Here is an 18,187-nt window from a genome sequence, read left to right as displayed (position 1 = left end):
AAAGAATAGACCAGGAATGTATTACATGCCTATGAAAAAACATTGATTATAGCACTATGTTCTTAATACCTGTTGGACCAATCCATCCTTCAATTATTTGAGGTGTAACACTCGTAAGTAATTCCTCTACTTCCATCACAATAATTTGGGCATCTAATATGTGTAGGCCTATGTATCGTCTCAGAGGTTGTAGTCTTCCTCTTGCATTGTAAAACTGGGGATAGGTACATGGGGTGTGTCCGTAGGAACGCAATAGATTCACATGTTTTATTAATTTACATTCACAAGAACAAATCCGTACAAACAAAAAATTCTCATTAAGAATGTAGGTTTAACATACTGTCCTCCAAAGAATAGACCAGGAATGTATTACATGCCTATGAAAAAACATTGATTATAGCACTATGTTCTTAATACCTGTTGGACCAATCCATCCTTCAATTATTTGAGGTGTAACACTCGTAAGTAATTCCTCTACTTCCATCACAATAATTTGGGCATCTAATATGTGTAGGCCTATGTATCGTCTCAGAGGTTGTAGTCTTCCTCTTGCATTGTAAAACTGGGGATAGGTACATGGGGTGTGTCCGTAGGAACGCAATAGATTCACATGTTTTATTAATTTACATTCACAAGAACAAATCCGTACAAACAAAAAATTCTCAGTAAGAATGTAGGTTTAACATACTGTCCTCAAAAGAATAGACCAGGAATGTATTACATGCCTATGAAAAAACATTGATTATAGCACTATGTTCTTAATACCTGTTGGACCAATCTATCCTTCAATTAAGGTGTGACACTCATAAGTAATTCCTCTACTTCCATCACAATATCTTATCTTATTGCCATGGTAACTGGCTATTTGCCTCTTGACTCTTTGCTACACCTTCCAGTGTATCTTTGAGCTCAGTCAATGCCTCTTTAGACTTTTCAAATTGTCTATCTGCACATCTTGTTCTCAGTTGTAAATAGATTTGACCAACTATCTCTTCACTTCTCCTCATAAGGTAATTGCTAACGTAAGATTTGCCATAGTATGAGCTCCGGCTTCGAGATGGACGGACATACCAACGCTTTCTCTCCTGGTGAAAGACAAAGATACAATTTATTGTTAGAATTGAATGGCTCTGGTATCATTAGTCCTTACCATGAGTTGATATGCTTATTATTCCACACAGATTATCATATGCGATGTGACACAAGAAATGAAGGTAGTGCTGAAATCAGTATTTTTTTTGCTCAGAAATGTGCAATCAATATGGTCACCATTGGTTTATTTAATGATATTGCCCATAAATAAGAACATGTTTATTTTGAGTATTGGGTAATAACAATTTGAGCTATTCTTGAGCTTTTTGAGTAGGAAGCCATGTGACCGTTAATTTTGATATTTCTTATATAAATGATATAACATTAATATTTCAATTTTGTTTGCCCTATCTTCAATCCTCATTCCATTCCAACTGTGCCACATTCTCCCTCTTGTCCCCAGTACAACAACTTCAATTTCATAACATAATTCTTATTTGAATGAAATGATTGGGGTACACATTTGAGATATTATTTCCAAAAATACTTTCTCACCACAACATATGACCACTGCAACCTTAATACTTATGTTATTGTACATGCCCCAAACCCAACAAATCTATACCAAAAACAGGATTCTGAATAATATTATGAACAATACTGATACTTTCCCAACATCACACATTGCCATATACAAATATTGTACCATGCAAACATTTCAGGTAATACTGACATGCAATATTGGTTTACCTCATGATGATACCATAGGTAATCCAAAGAAGCTCTGGATATACCTCAAACGCTATAATAAAAGAGCCAGAAGTATTTTGTCAACAAAATGTATTAACTCCTGATGAGGTTGATCGTGAACAGGGATTTTGTACATGGGTGAATTTGTTCCAAAAATTTGATGGATGGAGCACCCAAGTTGTTCCTATGTCAGTACAGTTCCTCAACTTCATCCACAGTTCAGTTCTGAGATGCGATTTACCACACTATCCTGCTATAATTTGACATTTATTTGCTTCAAATTTTGTAGATATTGTTCACAATTACTTGTATTGATGCAGAATTAGGTTCTGATATATTCTTGATGATAATCAAGAACTTTTAAAAAAAGTATCAATTTTATTTAGAAAATTTTGTCTTTGTCTTAACTAATTGTGATGACTTATAACTACATGATAATTAAGTGTGTTGCTCTTGATACTTACACCGAGTTGAGTTTTGATGAAAACATCCAATGCTTCTTTATGTTCCTCCCATGCTTCTTTACCACGCATATCAACGTTCTCTTTCAAATCTGCCTCGCACACCTGCATAAGTCAACAACAATGTGTATACAGCAAATGGTTAAATATATTTAGAATACAATAATAACCCCTGAAAGTATTGATCAACAAGTGTTTATAATTACTGCAACCCTTCACTAATTATTGTGCATATTTGAAAAAAAAAATAAAATAAATAACATAAAATTTGATGTGCATGCATTAAATGGTCACAAAATAAAATCATATCAATTGTTGGCTAGTGATTCTTTGTATTTCAAAATATTTCACCAATTTTCATGTTTTTGACAATGCAATTTTGCCAAGCTCAAGACAAGTCCAACTTTCAAAAGAAAACCCATCATTAAACATTTTGGGAAAAAACAGAAAATGAAGCAGGAATCATTGCAAAATGCTATAGGCATCTTATTTTGACCAAATTCCAAAATGCCTAATTTTGACACAAAACCAGTAACATATGAATAATACAAGCAGAAACAGAAGGAATTTCAGAATTTGATAGCTCAGATATTGCAAACAGTGCAAGAATCATTCTTGATTAATGATTCTTCAAATTATCTCCACAATTTTATTACAGGGATCAATTAGGGGTTCATTCATATATTTTCATATATTTTCATGTCTAAACGCTTGTTTAGTTGCACGCCTTTATATAGCAAGTATGTATGAACTTTGATTCGCCAGTCACCCAAACCTTTTTATCTTTGCAAGATGATGACCCTGTCGAGTATTACAAATCCACAACTTACCTCAGCAGCTCCTTTGATAGCCAAAGACAGCTGCACATCCATTTCATATTTAGTACACAAATGAAGTGATTCAAATGCAAGTTGACCAATGCACAGACATGCTGAGTTGATAGCCTGGAAGAGGAGCAATAAAAGATTTGTGATCTAATAACATGAGTATTAAAGGTAAATGCATACTCTGACCCATAAGCGCCAATCCAGCTTGAAATGTGGGTGGGTGGGTGGGGGGGGGGGGACAATCAGCCTAAATTGTCAAAAAGTGGCTGAAAAGAACAAAAAATGGGTATTTTTTCCAAAAGTTGGGGTGTACGTCCCCCCCCCTTTCCCCCTACCCCTCTATATTGATGCCCATGCTCTGACCAACACCATGTTGGTGGGAATCAATGATTGAATACACTTCCAAGCTTTTCATATCAATAATTTGACTATGTATATTGGTGTGGTAGAGAAAATTAATGTAACAGATATGCAAATTAATTAAGTAATCAATGAGTAGTAATAATAATATGCATAATACACAAAAGCGTTTAGCCCACAACTAGTCAAGTTCTACTGGCCATTGTGTTTATTTATTAGATGGTACAGTGGATTAATACTTTCGCTCATATGAACACCATCTACCCACCCACATATATACAAGATGATATACAAATGCACAGTGCACACATCATTTTATTGACATGGTGGGGGAGGGTCAACAATTACCTCAGAGTCCACCATCTCCTGTATCTCCTGTAGGATCTCTGGTGGCGAAATCTGCGCCAGACGCCTCTTTAACTGACGGAACTCATACATATTTTCACTGTAGAAACCAAACTTACACTGAAAACAAAAAGTGAAATATATATCGGTAACTGTGCTAAAGATAGATACTACAGCTGGGAAAAGAACTGCTTGTAGCAGTATTTCAGCACAAGATTTATTTTAACATACTCCTCTTAAGGTATCAGATGTTTGCACATCATTTTTTGTAGGACCTGAGATCACATCAGACATATCGAATTACATCCTGAATACGAGGAATGTCCATCTGATATCAAATAATTTAGATTTTTAAAATTTGCGATATGTGACCCCTCGGCACAAATGAGCCCTGAAGTCGCCAATCATCATTTTTGAGATATTCAACCAAAATATTCTGCTTGAAATTAGCTTTAAAATGATGTATATCATGTCTATAGTACTTGACATTTACGTAGTGAAAAATCAATAAAACAGTCAATAAATCCTTTGTTTTCTATTGTTTATTGTTAAGTTCGATGGAGCATATCTCAATAGTGGCACTGGCGACATCCGGGCTCAGTTGTGCCGAGGGGTCACATATTATACAATGTTCTTTACTCCTCTATCACAAACAAAACAACCCTTTCCCTGATGTAATTTCTTCCTATATTTATGTTAATCCACAATCTTAATGAGTCTTCTTCAAGAGCATAGCCTAGGGAGTCCAACAAACTACAACCAAGAAGCTGTATTTAGTATTTAATCCTGTGTGTCCCAGGCTAACTATAATTATATAAGCTTCAACATGAAAAGTTTTGAGATATTACCAAATATCCCGTATTGGTAATGAATATTTACATTTCTCAATTCACATATTTAATTTTTTTTTAAATCAACTTGTAGTCTGCAATCCACACCTGCATGGAGAGAGTTTAGTTATCTTATAATTATTTGTATACTTACACTGATAAGGCTTTTGACTAACTTGAGTTGTGTACTGGATTGCGGTTTGAGTTTTTTAAGTCGACTAACCATCACCACAAATTTAGTGAAGTTGTCTGATAAATCTCCCTGCACAAATCAAGACAAAATAAGAATAAGACCCTGTTTACAAAGAAAGCAGTTGACTTCAACTGCAACATTAAATTCAGATTGTGACTAAGGATTAGCATAAATTATTTGTTGACGGATGTTTACATGATAGTCGATTTCAAAACAAATTGTGAGTTTGACTTTTATGCCATCACTTGCTCATGCTTTAATGAATCTAATTGCGTGTTAGTTTACACGGCAAAAGTGAAGTTTAAAGTCGAATTTGAATTCAACAAAAGTTGCTCCGGGTCGTAATTAGCAGTTCAAAACGTTGCGATCCTGTTTACACACAAACAATGTCAAATACAAATTTGACTTATGTCGACTTCAGGCTCTGTTGAGCAATTCAAAGTCATGCACCTTGGATTCAATTGAATGAATAAAGTGGATGGTGTGCAATATTACTAAGTTCAAAACAAGTTGTAATATTTTCAAGAATTATTTGCCTTCTTACCTGATGTTTGGCTAATAGCTGCATATTGCTCCTCTGTGATGGTAATGATTTAGGACTCTCTGGTTCAATCTCCATGCCATCTATTAATTGTTTATACTGTATCAAGACAAATCAATGGTAGACAAAGTCGGTTAAACAACAAGTATTACTTACTGGACACTGCAATGAAAAAGATGGGTCAAGCTCAATTGACCTATGCAATAATGATGTGAAGATATCAATCAATTATGTGTCTTTGTTTAATAAAAAGGTAAAGATGGCAATCCTGTATATAAACAGTGATCGGAGTGCCCATCTCTCTTTCATTGGCGATTGGGCCCGACTCCTCTATGTAATGTTGCTGTAGGGGATTGCTGCACCTCCTCCACAGTGAGTCTGTTACCTTCCCAGCATTTAAGAATATCGATATGCTGGTACCCATTTATACACCTGGGTGGAGAGGAGTAATCGAAATAAAGTGCCATACTCAAGGGCACAACACGATGGCGTTGTTGGGGCTCAAACTCGCAACCTTCTGATTATGAGTCAGGGCCCTTTTGTGCACAGGAACAGGGGATATCCTTGATAAGATCCTTCCCTTCAACCAGTTTCATTAGCATCACTGAAGAAAAATTAGAACATCAAAATGATCTCTGATCATGTAGTTATACCATAGAATTTTTCGCACTAATTATGTGAAATGTAACCTCAGAAACCTTGCAAACTTTTTTGCAAAGTCTTTTGATTTAAAATTGTGCATTTTATGGAAATAACTACTGTTACCTCTGGAAGAGCTGCATCTAACTTTTGCTGTACTGCTACAATATTTCTATGCATATGTATCATTCTAGCCATGCAATCAGCTGTATCATCAGCCTCCTGAAGAGACTCATAGTATGCCTCCACTTGCAGGGTCTCAAGTTTCTCACGGCATGGATGGCATACTCTCAGGTACACATGTTTGTCTGGCTCTACCTCAGGGCACTGCAAAAAGAATTGGACAACAATGGATTAAAAATATTTTCTCTCTGTTTTAATATTTTATCTTGTACACACCAATTTCAAATTTGCCTAGTGATTTCAGAATGAAATTCTAGATTTCAGATTGAAATTCTAAAAATTCTTTACATCCAATGAATTTGAAATTCCCATGTGGTGAAATTTGACAAACAAATTGAGAATTTCCAAATTAAACCTGTGTGAAGAAAACTGTCAACCACATCAGTCAACTTTATTTCAATGTATCTTTCATCAACCTATACTAAATCTTTTATCAAAATAGGATACATAAAATAAATATAAATAAAACAAGCTATTGAACCACTTTAATCACAAAAATCTTCACTTAAATTTTTGAAATGGCATAACACTTCATCTTGTGCATTCTGCAATTGTCAGCTATTTCTTGCCAAATTCTGCCTTCTAATATATAAATGGGAACAGTATTAAAACATACAAATTAAATATACAATATTTCATGGTTGTGTTAATGTGTGGGTGTCAGCAGGTTATAGACTATTAATTGTGAGCTACATCCTTGACATCTAACAACATGTTACTAACATGGCAGCAATTATTGAAAGGCACACTGGAAGCTTCCCTGTTCATGTTATATGCCTTGTAATTTTGACAGCTTTAGAATGACACCATTTTGCAAAAGTTAATGTGTAACATTGCATTTATTTTAAAACATCAAATATCACCGAGCACATCCGTCAGTTTCAATTCACAGCTAGTCAATATTGGGCCAAATTTTATACATGTTGTCATTCATGATGTTACCTAAAAACCCTCCTATTGTTCATGCTTTTTACTCTCAAATCTACAAATGTTTTTAACTTGAGAATGCAGGTGTGGCTACCTTATCTCACCCGTGATGAAACAATTACATTTAATAGCTAAGGCCTAGCCTTGAAATTAAAGAAAGTATACACACATATTTTTTAATTTGTGTTATCCTGACAACATTTCTCTTAGTGCTTACCCCAACGATGGCAATAATGGCCCATCTTGGCTGGTTCCCTAAGCGTTCCCTGTCACATGCATCAGCTACATAGAGTAATAGTTTCCTACCAGAGCAGTTGAGACATACAAGTCTACCACAGATGCGACAGTTATGATACTTGTCAAGTCTACCAAATGGAGTATCACAGACTTTACACTCGGTCCCTTCACTCTGTGAAATAATTGAAACATTGATGAAATAAACATGAGCAAAATGTTTCAGGATGTTACATGTGATGATGAAATTACTTTTAGTTTTATGAATGACTATTTTCTTCATTCTCTATCTGTGTTTTAAATACTTCAATGTAAGCTACATTGGTATTGATTATTCAAACTTGGTATTGTAGTTCAAGTTTAAGTTAAAGATGCCAAAACCACAGAGCCATCTTTTCTTTTCCCCAAACACTAAGAACAAAAACATTGACCTCAACAATGGGGTGGTACAAAATTTTTAGAACATACAATACTTTATACTTTTAGATAATGAGTCCAAACATCTCTTTATACCATTAATGCATCATTCACATCAGTCTAACAATAAAGAAACATGATACTTTCTGAAAGCTCTTAACCCCCTGAGCACTACCTGCCGATCTAACATTACCTCTGATTGGTCAATTACATGAAATCTTCATTTTAATCACCAATCAGAATGGAGCTTTGCAAATAATTCACCCCAATTTTTTGTGTGGTGAAATTATTCTAACAATGTTGCTGATTGGTCCAATTGATAATTAAAACTTCTTTTTGGCCAATCGGCAGGTAGTTCTCATGGGGTTAAGGTGCAGACAATTTTCATTTTGAAGTGTTCAGCAAGGATGCTTTACCAGATATTGCTGCATAACCCTCAACCATAATCATAACCCCTAACTCTAAAGCTAACCATAATCTCTTTGAGTTGTATAGCAATTATTTGCAATTTATAATTATGTCAAAAAAAAGGTTATCAATCAAATTTTATAAATGGCTAAACAGTAACATGAGTATGGTATTTTGGAGTCTTGCAAATATGAGCTAACTTTTCCCTTGGCCATCAAGTATGCTATTCATTAGTAGGACTAGAACTGGTACCTACTGATCAGTTTATTCTCTCACTTCCACATCTGGTTTTTTTTTTTTTTTTTTTTCATTTTTCAAAGAGTGGGTTTAAGCATAGGTGTAATTTATTCTGTTTTTCACAACTGACACACAAGTTTATGCATCCAAGCAAGCCTAGTATGATCCTAACAACATGAGCTGGAAATCCATAACAAAAACTAGTGTTTTTCTTACCATCCATGTGGTGGGTTTCTGCCAGTCTGGAATTCCCTTAATAGATCTTGGAGTTGGCAATTTTGGTATAGAAGTTTTAGGAATAAGAATTTTTGGAGTAAGTATACCAAAACCAAAGAGGCCACCAGATTTAGGTTTGCTGTTGTCTGCTTGGTCTTGGGAGTCTGGAGTATGTGATAAGGAATCACGACGGTAACCATCCACCAACCTAGCACACTCTTGTTTTAAAATTGTCCTGGACAAAGATGAAAAGCAAACTTTAAACACATACTGGTAAATGGTGATCGATACACTTGCATTTTATGAAGTACTTACAATATCTTGTCTGATATCTCACAGAATTAAAAAAAGAGAGTCGGGACTCGACCGCCATCTTGATACAGGCATAGAGTAAAAATTGGGGGTATTCGGTTTCCCTCGGAATGCACTCGAGACATTCGTTGTTATGCAAGCTTGACATGGCTGAAGGGGTGTATTTGAGAGACACACTTGATGTGACCTGCACACAAGTATCAAGACGCTTCAGATGAAATGCAGAATTGTTTTTGTTCGTCTCCGCGCACCGTCGGCAAGGACCTGAAGTGAATACCCCCAATTTTGTCCCCATTGCTGATGGTGCGATTGTACATGGCGATATAGGGAGTCCTGGTTCTCCTTCTCTAATTCTGTGGAAAATCTTGATCTTGAGTGTTTACCATACAAAAGATTAAAAGATTAGTATCCCTACTTTTGTAATTCCTAGAAAGTTTTAGGTCGTTTTAGAATTTTGAAATCCTGAAATATATAACACAAAACATTTTCAAAACAGTCTCTTCATGGTTTTTGAGCTGTTTTGCAGCATGGGTAAAGTAGTAATACAGTAGCGAAAGATCTAATCCACACATATTTAGGCTGTTGGAGTTCAACATCATGTACAAGGTCAACTCTTTTATTTTCAAGATTATTTTAATTTTATCATGTAGGGTATATGAATATTCATATTGGAATCAGTATATTTACAAATTTAAATGGTTTGGTAAATCCTCATGTTGCACAGCTTAGTGTCATACTCACTTGGTTGGATTTCCTTGAACCAAAGCATTGGAATTAACTTGAGCTTGAAATTTACTTCTTGCAGTACAGAATAGCTTGGTTAATACAGTAATTCTTCCTATAGTTTGAGTGTCTGCATTGTAGCATACTTCACACACCTATGGCATTGAGAAGAGAGTACAACATTAATTGCGGACTTCTGTAAATTACTACTTGTAACAAACAAGTACACAAGACAACAAAGAAGGAGAGCAACTGGAGATGTTAGACTTTATTTTGGCTTATGCATTTAGATGGATGCAATTCTTGAGTAGGACTGGACATGTATCATTAATGTTCATATCATTATGCTGCTTTCTCTTCATGCATTATTCAAAACTGAAGAAATTCTTTTAGTTGTCAACATATTTGGCTGTTTTAACATGGATTCAGTTGTTGTAACATGGATCAATGAAGGGGAAAAGCCAATACTATGTAGTGGGTCCTGCTGTTTAAGATAGGGTATGCACAACTGCAGAATGCTAAAAAGTGAGAACTTGTTTTTTCAAAATCATGAAGTAAATGTTGCAATTGGCCAATACATTCAAGAGTGACCAGTACTTGCAGGAGGTTTTTTTTGTGCATTACAGCCCATGGCCCAAATGATTACAAAATGTTGAATGCATTCAATATTGCCATTACAGTACTGCACACCAACCTGATTTCCACTACAATTAATACATTTTTGAAGTGGATATGATATATACAGCCTAAATATACCTACCTGGAAGGTTAAAACTGCCCAAATCTTAAACTTAGGCCTGTAACTTGGGTTAACTATTCCATTGTAGACTGAACTAATACCACTAACCAAATCCGATGCATATTCATACAGTGTAACAAATATAGATATTAGTGATTTGACACCCATACTCAATCCCCTGGGGTAGCCATATTTGCAGCCATGCTAGTAATTCAGATGATCATACCATAACTTATATTGCCATATATGAAGTTCAAATAAGTACAATAGTCCTTTGAAAACAAAAGAAGCCCATCTCAAGGAATGGATGGTGATTCTGGGTAACTGCAAGACATTTTATAATCATTTCATCTAGGTACTTTCCAAATGCAGACTTAAATGTAGCACTATGAGTAAGAAGCTTGCAATAGCTAACTGCGCACACACATTTACTGCCACTGCCAGCTGAAAGCAAGTGATCCGTTTTATTGTGTCATTTATGCTTACCATAATTCCAGGTTTCTGACACTAATATTAGGTCAACCAATTAATTAGCATACAATAAAACGTGTGCCATGAATCATCTGATGGGGGAGCCATAAAATCACTCGTTGGAACGATGGATGGGTACGTTCAAGATTTTGAGGCTCAGGTGGGGTCATCAACTCTGTTTTGGCAATTTTTCATTCCTGTTTTTTTTTAAATTTAAAACTTTGATTTGCAGAGATTATGTCTTCCCCATGCCTTTTTAATGCTACACCTCAGATCATCCCCCATTTTTCTTCATCAAAACTGAGATTTTGGTATCAGACAAAAGCTCACATTTTTTTCATTACGCCAGCGAAATTTAATGCCCGAGATATTTTTCATTTAAATGGTGTGAACGTGGTGAATTGTAGTAACCACACCAAAAGTGTATGTACTATATCCTATGGGGCATTGTAAATATATGTTTTTGCTTCTCATATCAAAACCACTAAAGTATTACAACTCAAAATGTGGAAACATACTGTTTTAATGGTATGCCTCAATCTAGGATAGAAAAGATAGAAAATTGGACCCCACTTTTAAAGAGAAGCATCTCTAAAATTTCCATGTTAAAAGACACAGATACAGATTTTGTACATGATTCCTATTGTCGCCACCTGGACAGGTACACTGTTGCCGAGGTACATAACTGGTAATGCTGCTACTGCACAGGACCCACCAGCAGTGGTACTGCATTGGTACTACAATGGTACACCCCTGGTACTGCACATTGGCAATGGTGTACCTGTGCAAGTGGCCGCAATAGGAATCTTTAAAGTGAATGTGCAGCCATATACATTGCTATAAGAACAGACAAACACACATATAACATAAACACCCACACCCCTGCACACACCCCACTCCTTCCCCACACACACAATTATGTGCTGGCAATCTTGAAACTATGTTTAATCAACATACTAAGGACCAAAATGGTGGATGTGTTCAGCTGTGTATGATTGATACATAGTACGATATATGCCTACCAACTGCAGTTTGCATTTTTAATACACCGAAGTGGATATATTTGTAAAATGAAGTTGGCAAACAATTGGGACCTCTAGAGAACCGAGGATGGTACTAGTAGGGATAACCATCAAAATTTCATGTTGACCCTATTGCTACAAAAGATTGTTTTCTGAGTAGAACTAATCAACAGAAGTATTTTGGTGGTTAAATGGTCAAAATCGGTCAAAAACTTTTCAATTATGAATTATCAAAGTTTCCCATTCTGACCGGTCATTGGAACGAAATAAAATGACAAGGTCCAAAAATAGCAGTTGGGAGCAAAATTGGCATTTTATAAGCATATATTTACCTTTATATATTTCTTTATTTTAACATATTTGCAAACATGAAACAAGCATATTGTGAAAGTATCAAAGGGGTTTCTTATGAAATGGCACTTAACTAGTCACTGGCATAACTTATTTTTTCAAACCAAGGCATTGAAATCATGCATTTAGAGGACATTTGCCAAAAATCATCCAAGATAGCCGATATGGCACAAAATCAAAATTGCACTAAGCAGGTGAACTTTTTTTTCACAACCAAGAATTTCAATGTTATTGGGTTTAATATGACCAATTAGTAGGTGTATGTAAACAAAATCTTAAGTTTTAAAGGTCATTGACTCATTCACAACAATAGAGATTATCCTCATCATGCTCATGTGTATTCCTGTAGTATTCCTCATTCAAACCAAAGTAGCACTCAATACATTATGAGTATCTTTGTTCAAACCAATTCAATGCTTGACCTCGGAGTTACCTGCATGACTATCGCGGGCTATTTTGAAACAGTTATGGTTGCACATTCAGGTACTTCTTTTGAAAGTCCTAAACAAGGTATAGCCAGCAGCAAGTTGTAGATGTTATAGGCCTAAATATAAGAAAACGTTTAGGGTTAAGATCAGGTGAACAATACATCGAATGAGCACGAAACTTCACATTTATGTTCAGAAAGGTGTCTTCTTAACATGATTTGAAAGGAATATAAAAATTCCAAAGGGAAGCTGGTGATTTAATTTGTAACTCGAGATCTACTTGTTCAATTTTTAACCTTTTTACAGAGGGTATGATAGAGGTATTACTGGCAACTCTGCCAAATTACAGCTCAGTAGGCCACGTTTTTCACCTGATCTTACTGATTTGAATATTTTGTGCCATTTTTGAGCAGTGCTAAACTCAGCCACTGGCAATTAAGCGCACTGTGGCGATGGACCAATTTTGACTCGCACTTACAGAAAAACAAAATAAGTTATGTTGCTGTAATTTGCAAGATAGTTACAAAATATAATTGGCAGTAACTTCCCCAAATTTTACAGAAAAATATTGAAAAATAAAAGAATGAGATCAATTTAGAAATGTATGTGCAAGCAGTGCACAGTTGAGCTCCCTGCATGTCTATGGGAGTGTTCTAATCAAGTTGATGGTTCATTGGTCATCCCTAGTACTAGTTTGCAGGTAGGTCTATGGTTTAAATGTGAAAAATCTCATGTGTGTCCTCATCTGCAGCCAAACACCAATGCACCCCCATACACACCCACCTACAAATCACACACTGCAACAAGCACATATTTTCACCTGATAGAGTTTTCCACTGGGATCATACTCGGCCAATGGGGACAGATGACAGCGGAACTCAAGACATTGGCCACAAAATACTCCCCCACACCTACAGAAAGAGATAATAATAAGCTTACAGAATAACACAGCTCAGAACACCCCATCTTACACACCCGGAGAGATATTGTAATTATTATACAAAAGAATAAAAGGCACTTTGTAACCAGAGAAGATTTATAAGCAGTCCTATGATACTACTGAAACATCCGGGTACTTGAGAACCAGTCTAGTAATCACAGAGTTTCACACAATTCTTCACTGTTGATTCCCGTTCCACAGACGCAATTTTCAAACACTCAAAATATGTCCAAAACTTGGGTGGATAAGCATTTTGAGATGATCCCTAAAAAGAACATCGGTACCCTGTTCAAATGAGCTCTTTTTTGTTACTATCGACCCACATTTGAATGAGGAATAAAAGTTTGAAAGTACAAGAAATCGGTAATGGATACAGCTGCCAGCATCTGTACACGATGCGAACGATTTCGTACGTCGTGTATTTCAAAGTACAACGTGAACGCACGACCATGGATACAATAATGAAAATACTATCCAATCATGAGTGAGTTGGCAAGGTTTGATTCACTTCTAAGTTACGCACACGTGGGCGTTCATCACACAGTGTATGCAGAGAATCACCACGCTGATGACAGCTGTGTTCATTCAATTGAAATTTCTAGTAGACTGGTTCTCAAGTACCCGGATGTTTCACTAATATCATGGGATCGGCCTATAAATCTTCTCTGCTTTGTAACACTCAAAAAAGAAGTAAAGCAGTCAAGTCAGCTCAATTGGTAAGGCATTAGAGTCTGGTGCACTGGTGTTTGATGATGCGAGTTCAAGCCCCAGTGCAGTCTCTGTTCACATCATGGCTGGGATGGTTTATTGTGGTATGTATATGGTGTGTGTTCTTAGCTGCAAATTCCTGAATGTTATTCAATGATTTGTGTGTCTTGGGCCACAGCAGAAGCCACTGTCTGATATTTGTGGCTCTTGAGCCACATTAGCTCTAGTTATTCTTCCATTTTTGGAACAAACATGCATACACTACAAGATTCCTATTGTGGCTGCCTGCACAGGTACACCATTTCCAAGGTACTTGACTGGTACAAACAGAATACCTACACAGTACCAATGCTGCTACTGCACAAGACCCACCAGTAGTGATACCACACTGGTACTCACTTGATACTGCACAGTACCAGCCAAGTACCTTGGCGACGGTGTACCTGTGCAGGCAGCCAAAATAGTAAGTCATATAGTATACAAATATTAACTGTCTATAAGTGTGATGGTCGAAATATAATCACGAGGTGAAAGATGGATTGTTCCATTCCACGAGCCGGAACGGCGAGTGGAATGGAACAATACATCTTTCACCGAGGATTATATTTCACCATTACACAAATTTAAGACAGTTAATATTTGTTTTATATCACTCATGCATAAATTCTATTACTAAAATACTATTTAAGGTAGGAAATACATTTTTCATCAACATAACACCATGTTTTGCGGTGATATACTTCACATTTTGGGACCCACCCCATAACTAAATCGGAGAGTCCAAGAGTCAGCGCACGGCTTGGCGCAGGCGCACTACAGCAACACATGATGGTAAAGACTATCACACGGAGTGGGTGATGGTAAAAATGGCAAATGGTAATCAACCAATGAACTGTCTAGAATTTATGTATGAGTGATATAATATACAAATATTAACTGTCTATGAGTGTGATGGTGAAATATAATCACGAGGTGAAAGATTCACCGAGTGATTATATTTCGACCATTACAATTTAAGACAGTTAATATTTGTTTTATATCACTCATGCATAAATTCTATTACTAAAATACTATTTAAGGTAGGAAATACATTTTTTCATCAACATAACACCATGATTTGCCGTGATATACTTCACATTTTGGGGTCCACCCCATAACTAAATCGGCGAGTCCAAGAGTCAGCAGGCGCAGTACGCCAGAGCACATGATGGTAAAGACTATCACACGGAGAGGGTGATAGTAAAAATGATAAATGGTAATCAACCAATGAACTGTCTAGAATTTATGTATGAGTGATATAATAAGTCATAAGTCTAGACAACATTTATTGCCACTTGTGGATGCTCAAACACTTACTTTCTGCAATGATGTTTTCTCAGATATAGAGGACCAAATTTCTTTCTGCATTTTGAATTGCTGCAATTGGATCTCTCACTTGACCTTTTCCAGTGACCTTTACTGATATCTGTAGGAATGAAAAAATAGCAGAACTTTAATTCATTGCTTCCTATTAATCAAATGTTAAAAGAGGTTGTGTCATGAATTTTGCAACCTCCCATGTGATAAAGTGGTTTTCTTGTGATCAGTTTGTGCTGTGCAGTGATGCTCAAATATACATGTAACATATCACATTTTGATTAGCTACTACAAAATGTTGTACCAAGTTTACACCAATGACCTAAGGTTGCAGCAACTCAACAAAGATTGTGGTCCATTAATTGCTTCAGAGCCTAATGATATGACAGTCAGGTCCAAGATTTCAAGTATTTGAAGCAAGATCCATTTTATCACTTATGGCAATTAATGATTTCGGTTAAGAATACAGTCAATGATTTACAAAACTCTTTCAATTCGACTTTCCTTTGTGTACAGGATTGGGAAACAATCAATGAATAAACAACATGTACCTCCACTTGGTAGCTGTGAATCATCCTGACTGCCCTTCTCTACAAATGTATCAATTCTAGCTGTAGTATGCTGCCACTCTCTAGCTTCTGCTTTAGATAGAGTCATACTCTGATTATACTCTAGTGAATACTGGTGTGGATGATGGCTGAATGAGAAAGCCCCCCCTGGAGAACCAGGAGAGCTACATGGGTAGCCTCCATGTGGCGATTGAGGCTGCATTTTCACCTGAAAGCATCAAAAAACATACTTGTACCATTATAAAAGCTGATGATCAATGAGGTATAATACAAAAAGCACATCAAGATTTTATCATCATGTCATTGCATGTATCAGGCATGGATGGAAATGTAGCGGAAAATACCCCACTCAGATGGGAAATAAGTGAGAAATACTAAGATTTAACAATACGGTCAATCAAGCAATTCAAGTCCAAGAGGAATTAATGAGGTAGTGTATTCGTTCCATACCCCCATTTGCACCCACACAATGACTTTACTACACACAGTACTCTATCATTATGTGCAGGATCCATGCAACTACAAGTACAAGGTGTCCCATAAAAAGGTTACATGTAGAAAATGAATTACATTTTGCGATGGTACAACAAAACAATGTCATTCTTTCAGATATTCTTTATTTATCCTACTTGTAATAGCCTGTGAAGTTTCAATTCCGTATTTTAAACGCAACTTAACTTATGAGCGCAAGATGGCAGGTGTACATTTCCAAAAATCTCTGTACACTTCAATGGCAAAATCAGCAATTTGCCCAAAATATATCACCTTTTATGTTGTATTAAAAAATTGTCGAGACAAAATTTTTTAATTTTATATATGTTATGAAAAAGAAAAAACTCTATAAAATCGCGCAAAAAAAATTGGGGGTACCGGACCTAGTTTTACGCGTAAATTGACCAAAATAGGTCAAAATGCATTTTTTCTGCGACACCATGCGTAGTTAATTGCGTGCGTGGATATTTTGGTGCGTGCCAGCACGCGCTGGTATGAAGCGATCTGATGCGGATCAGCGTTCATTTACGCATATGGCCACAAAAGGAATTGTCTGTTTACGCAGGGAATTTTTCACTGTAAAAAAAAAAGTTACCTATAGGTAAAAAAAAAAAGATACTTAGGCTAAGAAGTGTCCATAATTAGGAACAATTATAATGATGTCGACTATTATAATTAAGGCTAAGAATATTTTTTTAAAAATATCATTTGATGTATTTTGGTCACAAACGGTGTAAGAAAGACTCCCATTCTGCAAAGATATTGGGCCAAAGAGTTATCAAGTTACACAAAGTGAGTTATTTTCAGCTTTATGTTCACCTGACTCGAATGACCAAAAGAGGATTTATTAAAGATGTTAAAGCGGCGTTTGACACCATGGGCGGAAGTTTTTGACTATAATAGGCCTACAATTATTATAGGCATAGGCCTACTTAGCATCCTTAGTGCCTTTTACCGAGAGGAAAACTTTTTGGTCACAAAAACAATAGGCCTACGGAAGTATTTCGAGGTGGATTCATATCATCAATTGTTGCAGTTCAATTAAAGCAAAGTTAAACGCTGGGTTGCCTATAGCTGTAGAAAAACGTTTGGCCAATTATGATATCATTTTTGTAAATGTATGACACATTTTTTAAACCGAATAGTTTTGATGGTGTTGCCTATATCGCATGCATTATGAATTCAGTGCACGTAGTAGGTCTTTACCCAATAACACAAAATGCTTTAAACATTTAAATGGTGGATTATAAACTTTTAAAACATTTTAAAAATAACAATCAAAAACATTGAACACTTGCTGCAAAACATATTCTTAGTTGGAACAATGTTGCCAAAATAATATATGTCTACAATAACATTTTCACATGTTTTTAATTTTGTTGTAGTGTGTTTCATTATGAAACGTTCTACAAACTTATATCCTTCAATAGGCCTGTAATATACCGTAATGCTTACCCAACATTTAGGCCAAAATAC

At 36.0% G+C, this 18,187-nt stretch overlaps 1 protein-coding gene across 1 annotated transcript; it reads right to left on the bottom strand.

Annotated features, from left to right (window-relative positions):
* Window positions 1–569: 569 nt before the first annotated feature.
* Window positions 570–16,427, bottom strand: LOC140154377 (uncharacterized). Its single transcript, XM_072176943.1, has 13 exons — window positions 16,202–16,427; window positions 15,651–15,759; window positions 13,443–13,557; window positions 9,654–9,790; window positions 8,601–8,835; window positions 7,306–7,497; window positions 6,105–6,305; window positions 5,343–5,438; window positions 4,760–4,867; window positions 3,779–3,895; window positions 3,074–3,187; window positions 2,247–2,348; window positions 570–1,085 (listed from the first exon to the last, which is right to left on the bottom strand). The coding sequence occupies exons 1-13, from the start codon at window positions 16,419–16,421 to the stop codon at window positions 843–845; spliced, it is 1,989 nt and encodes a 662-aa protein (XP_072033044.1). The 5' UTR covers window positions 16,422–16,427; the 3' UTR covers window positions 570–842.
* Window positions 16,428–18,187: the final 1,760 nt, after the last annotated feature.

This window comes from Amphiura filiformis, chromosome 6, assembly GCF_039555335.1.
Source record: "Amphiura filiformis chromosome 6, Afil_fr2py, whole genome shotgun sequence".
In the NCBI taxonomy this organism is placed as follows: Eukaryota; Metazoa; Echinodermata; class Ophiuroidea; order Amphilepidida; family Amphiuridae; genus Amphiura; species Amphiura filiformis.
Note: the sequence above shows the minus strand (reverse complement) of the source record. Positions and strands in the feature narration are given on the sequence as shown.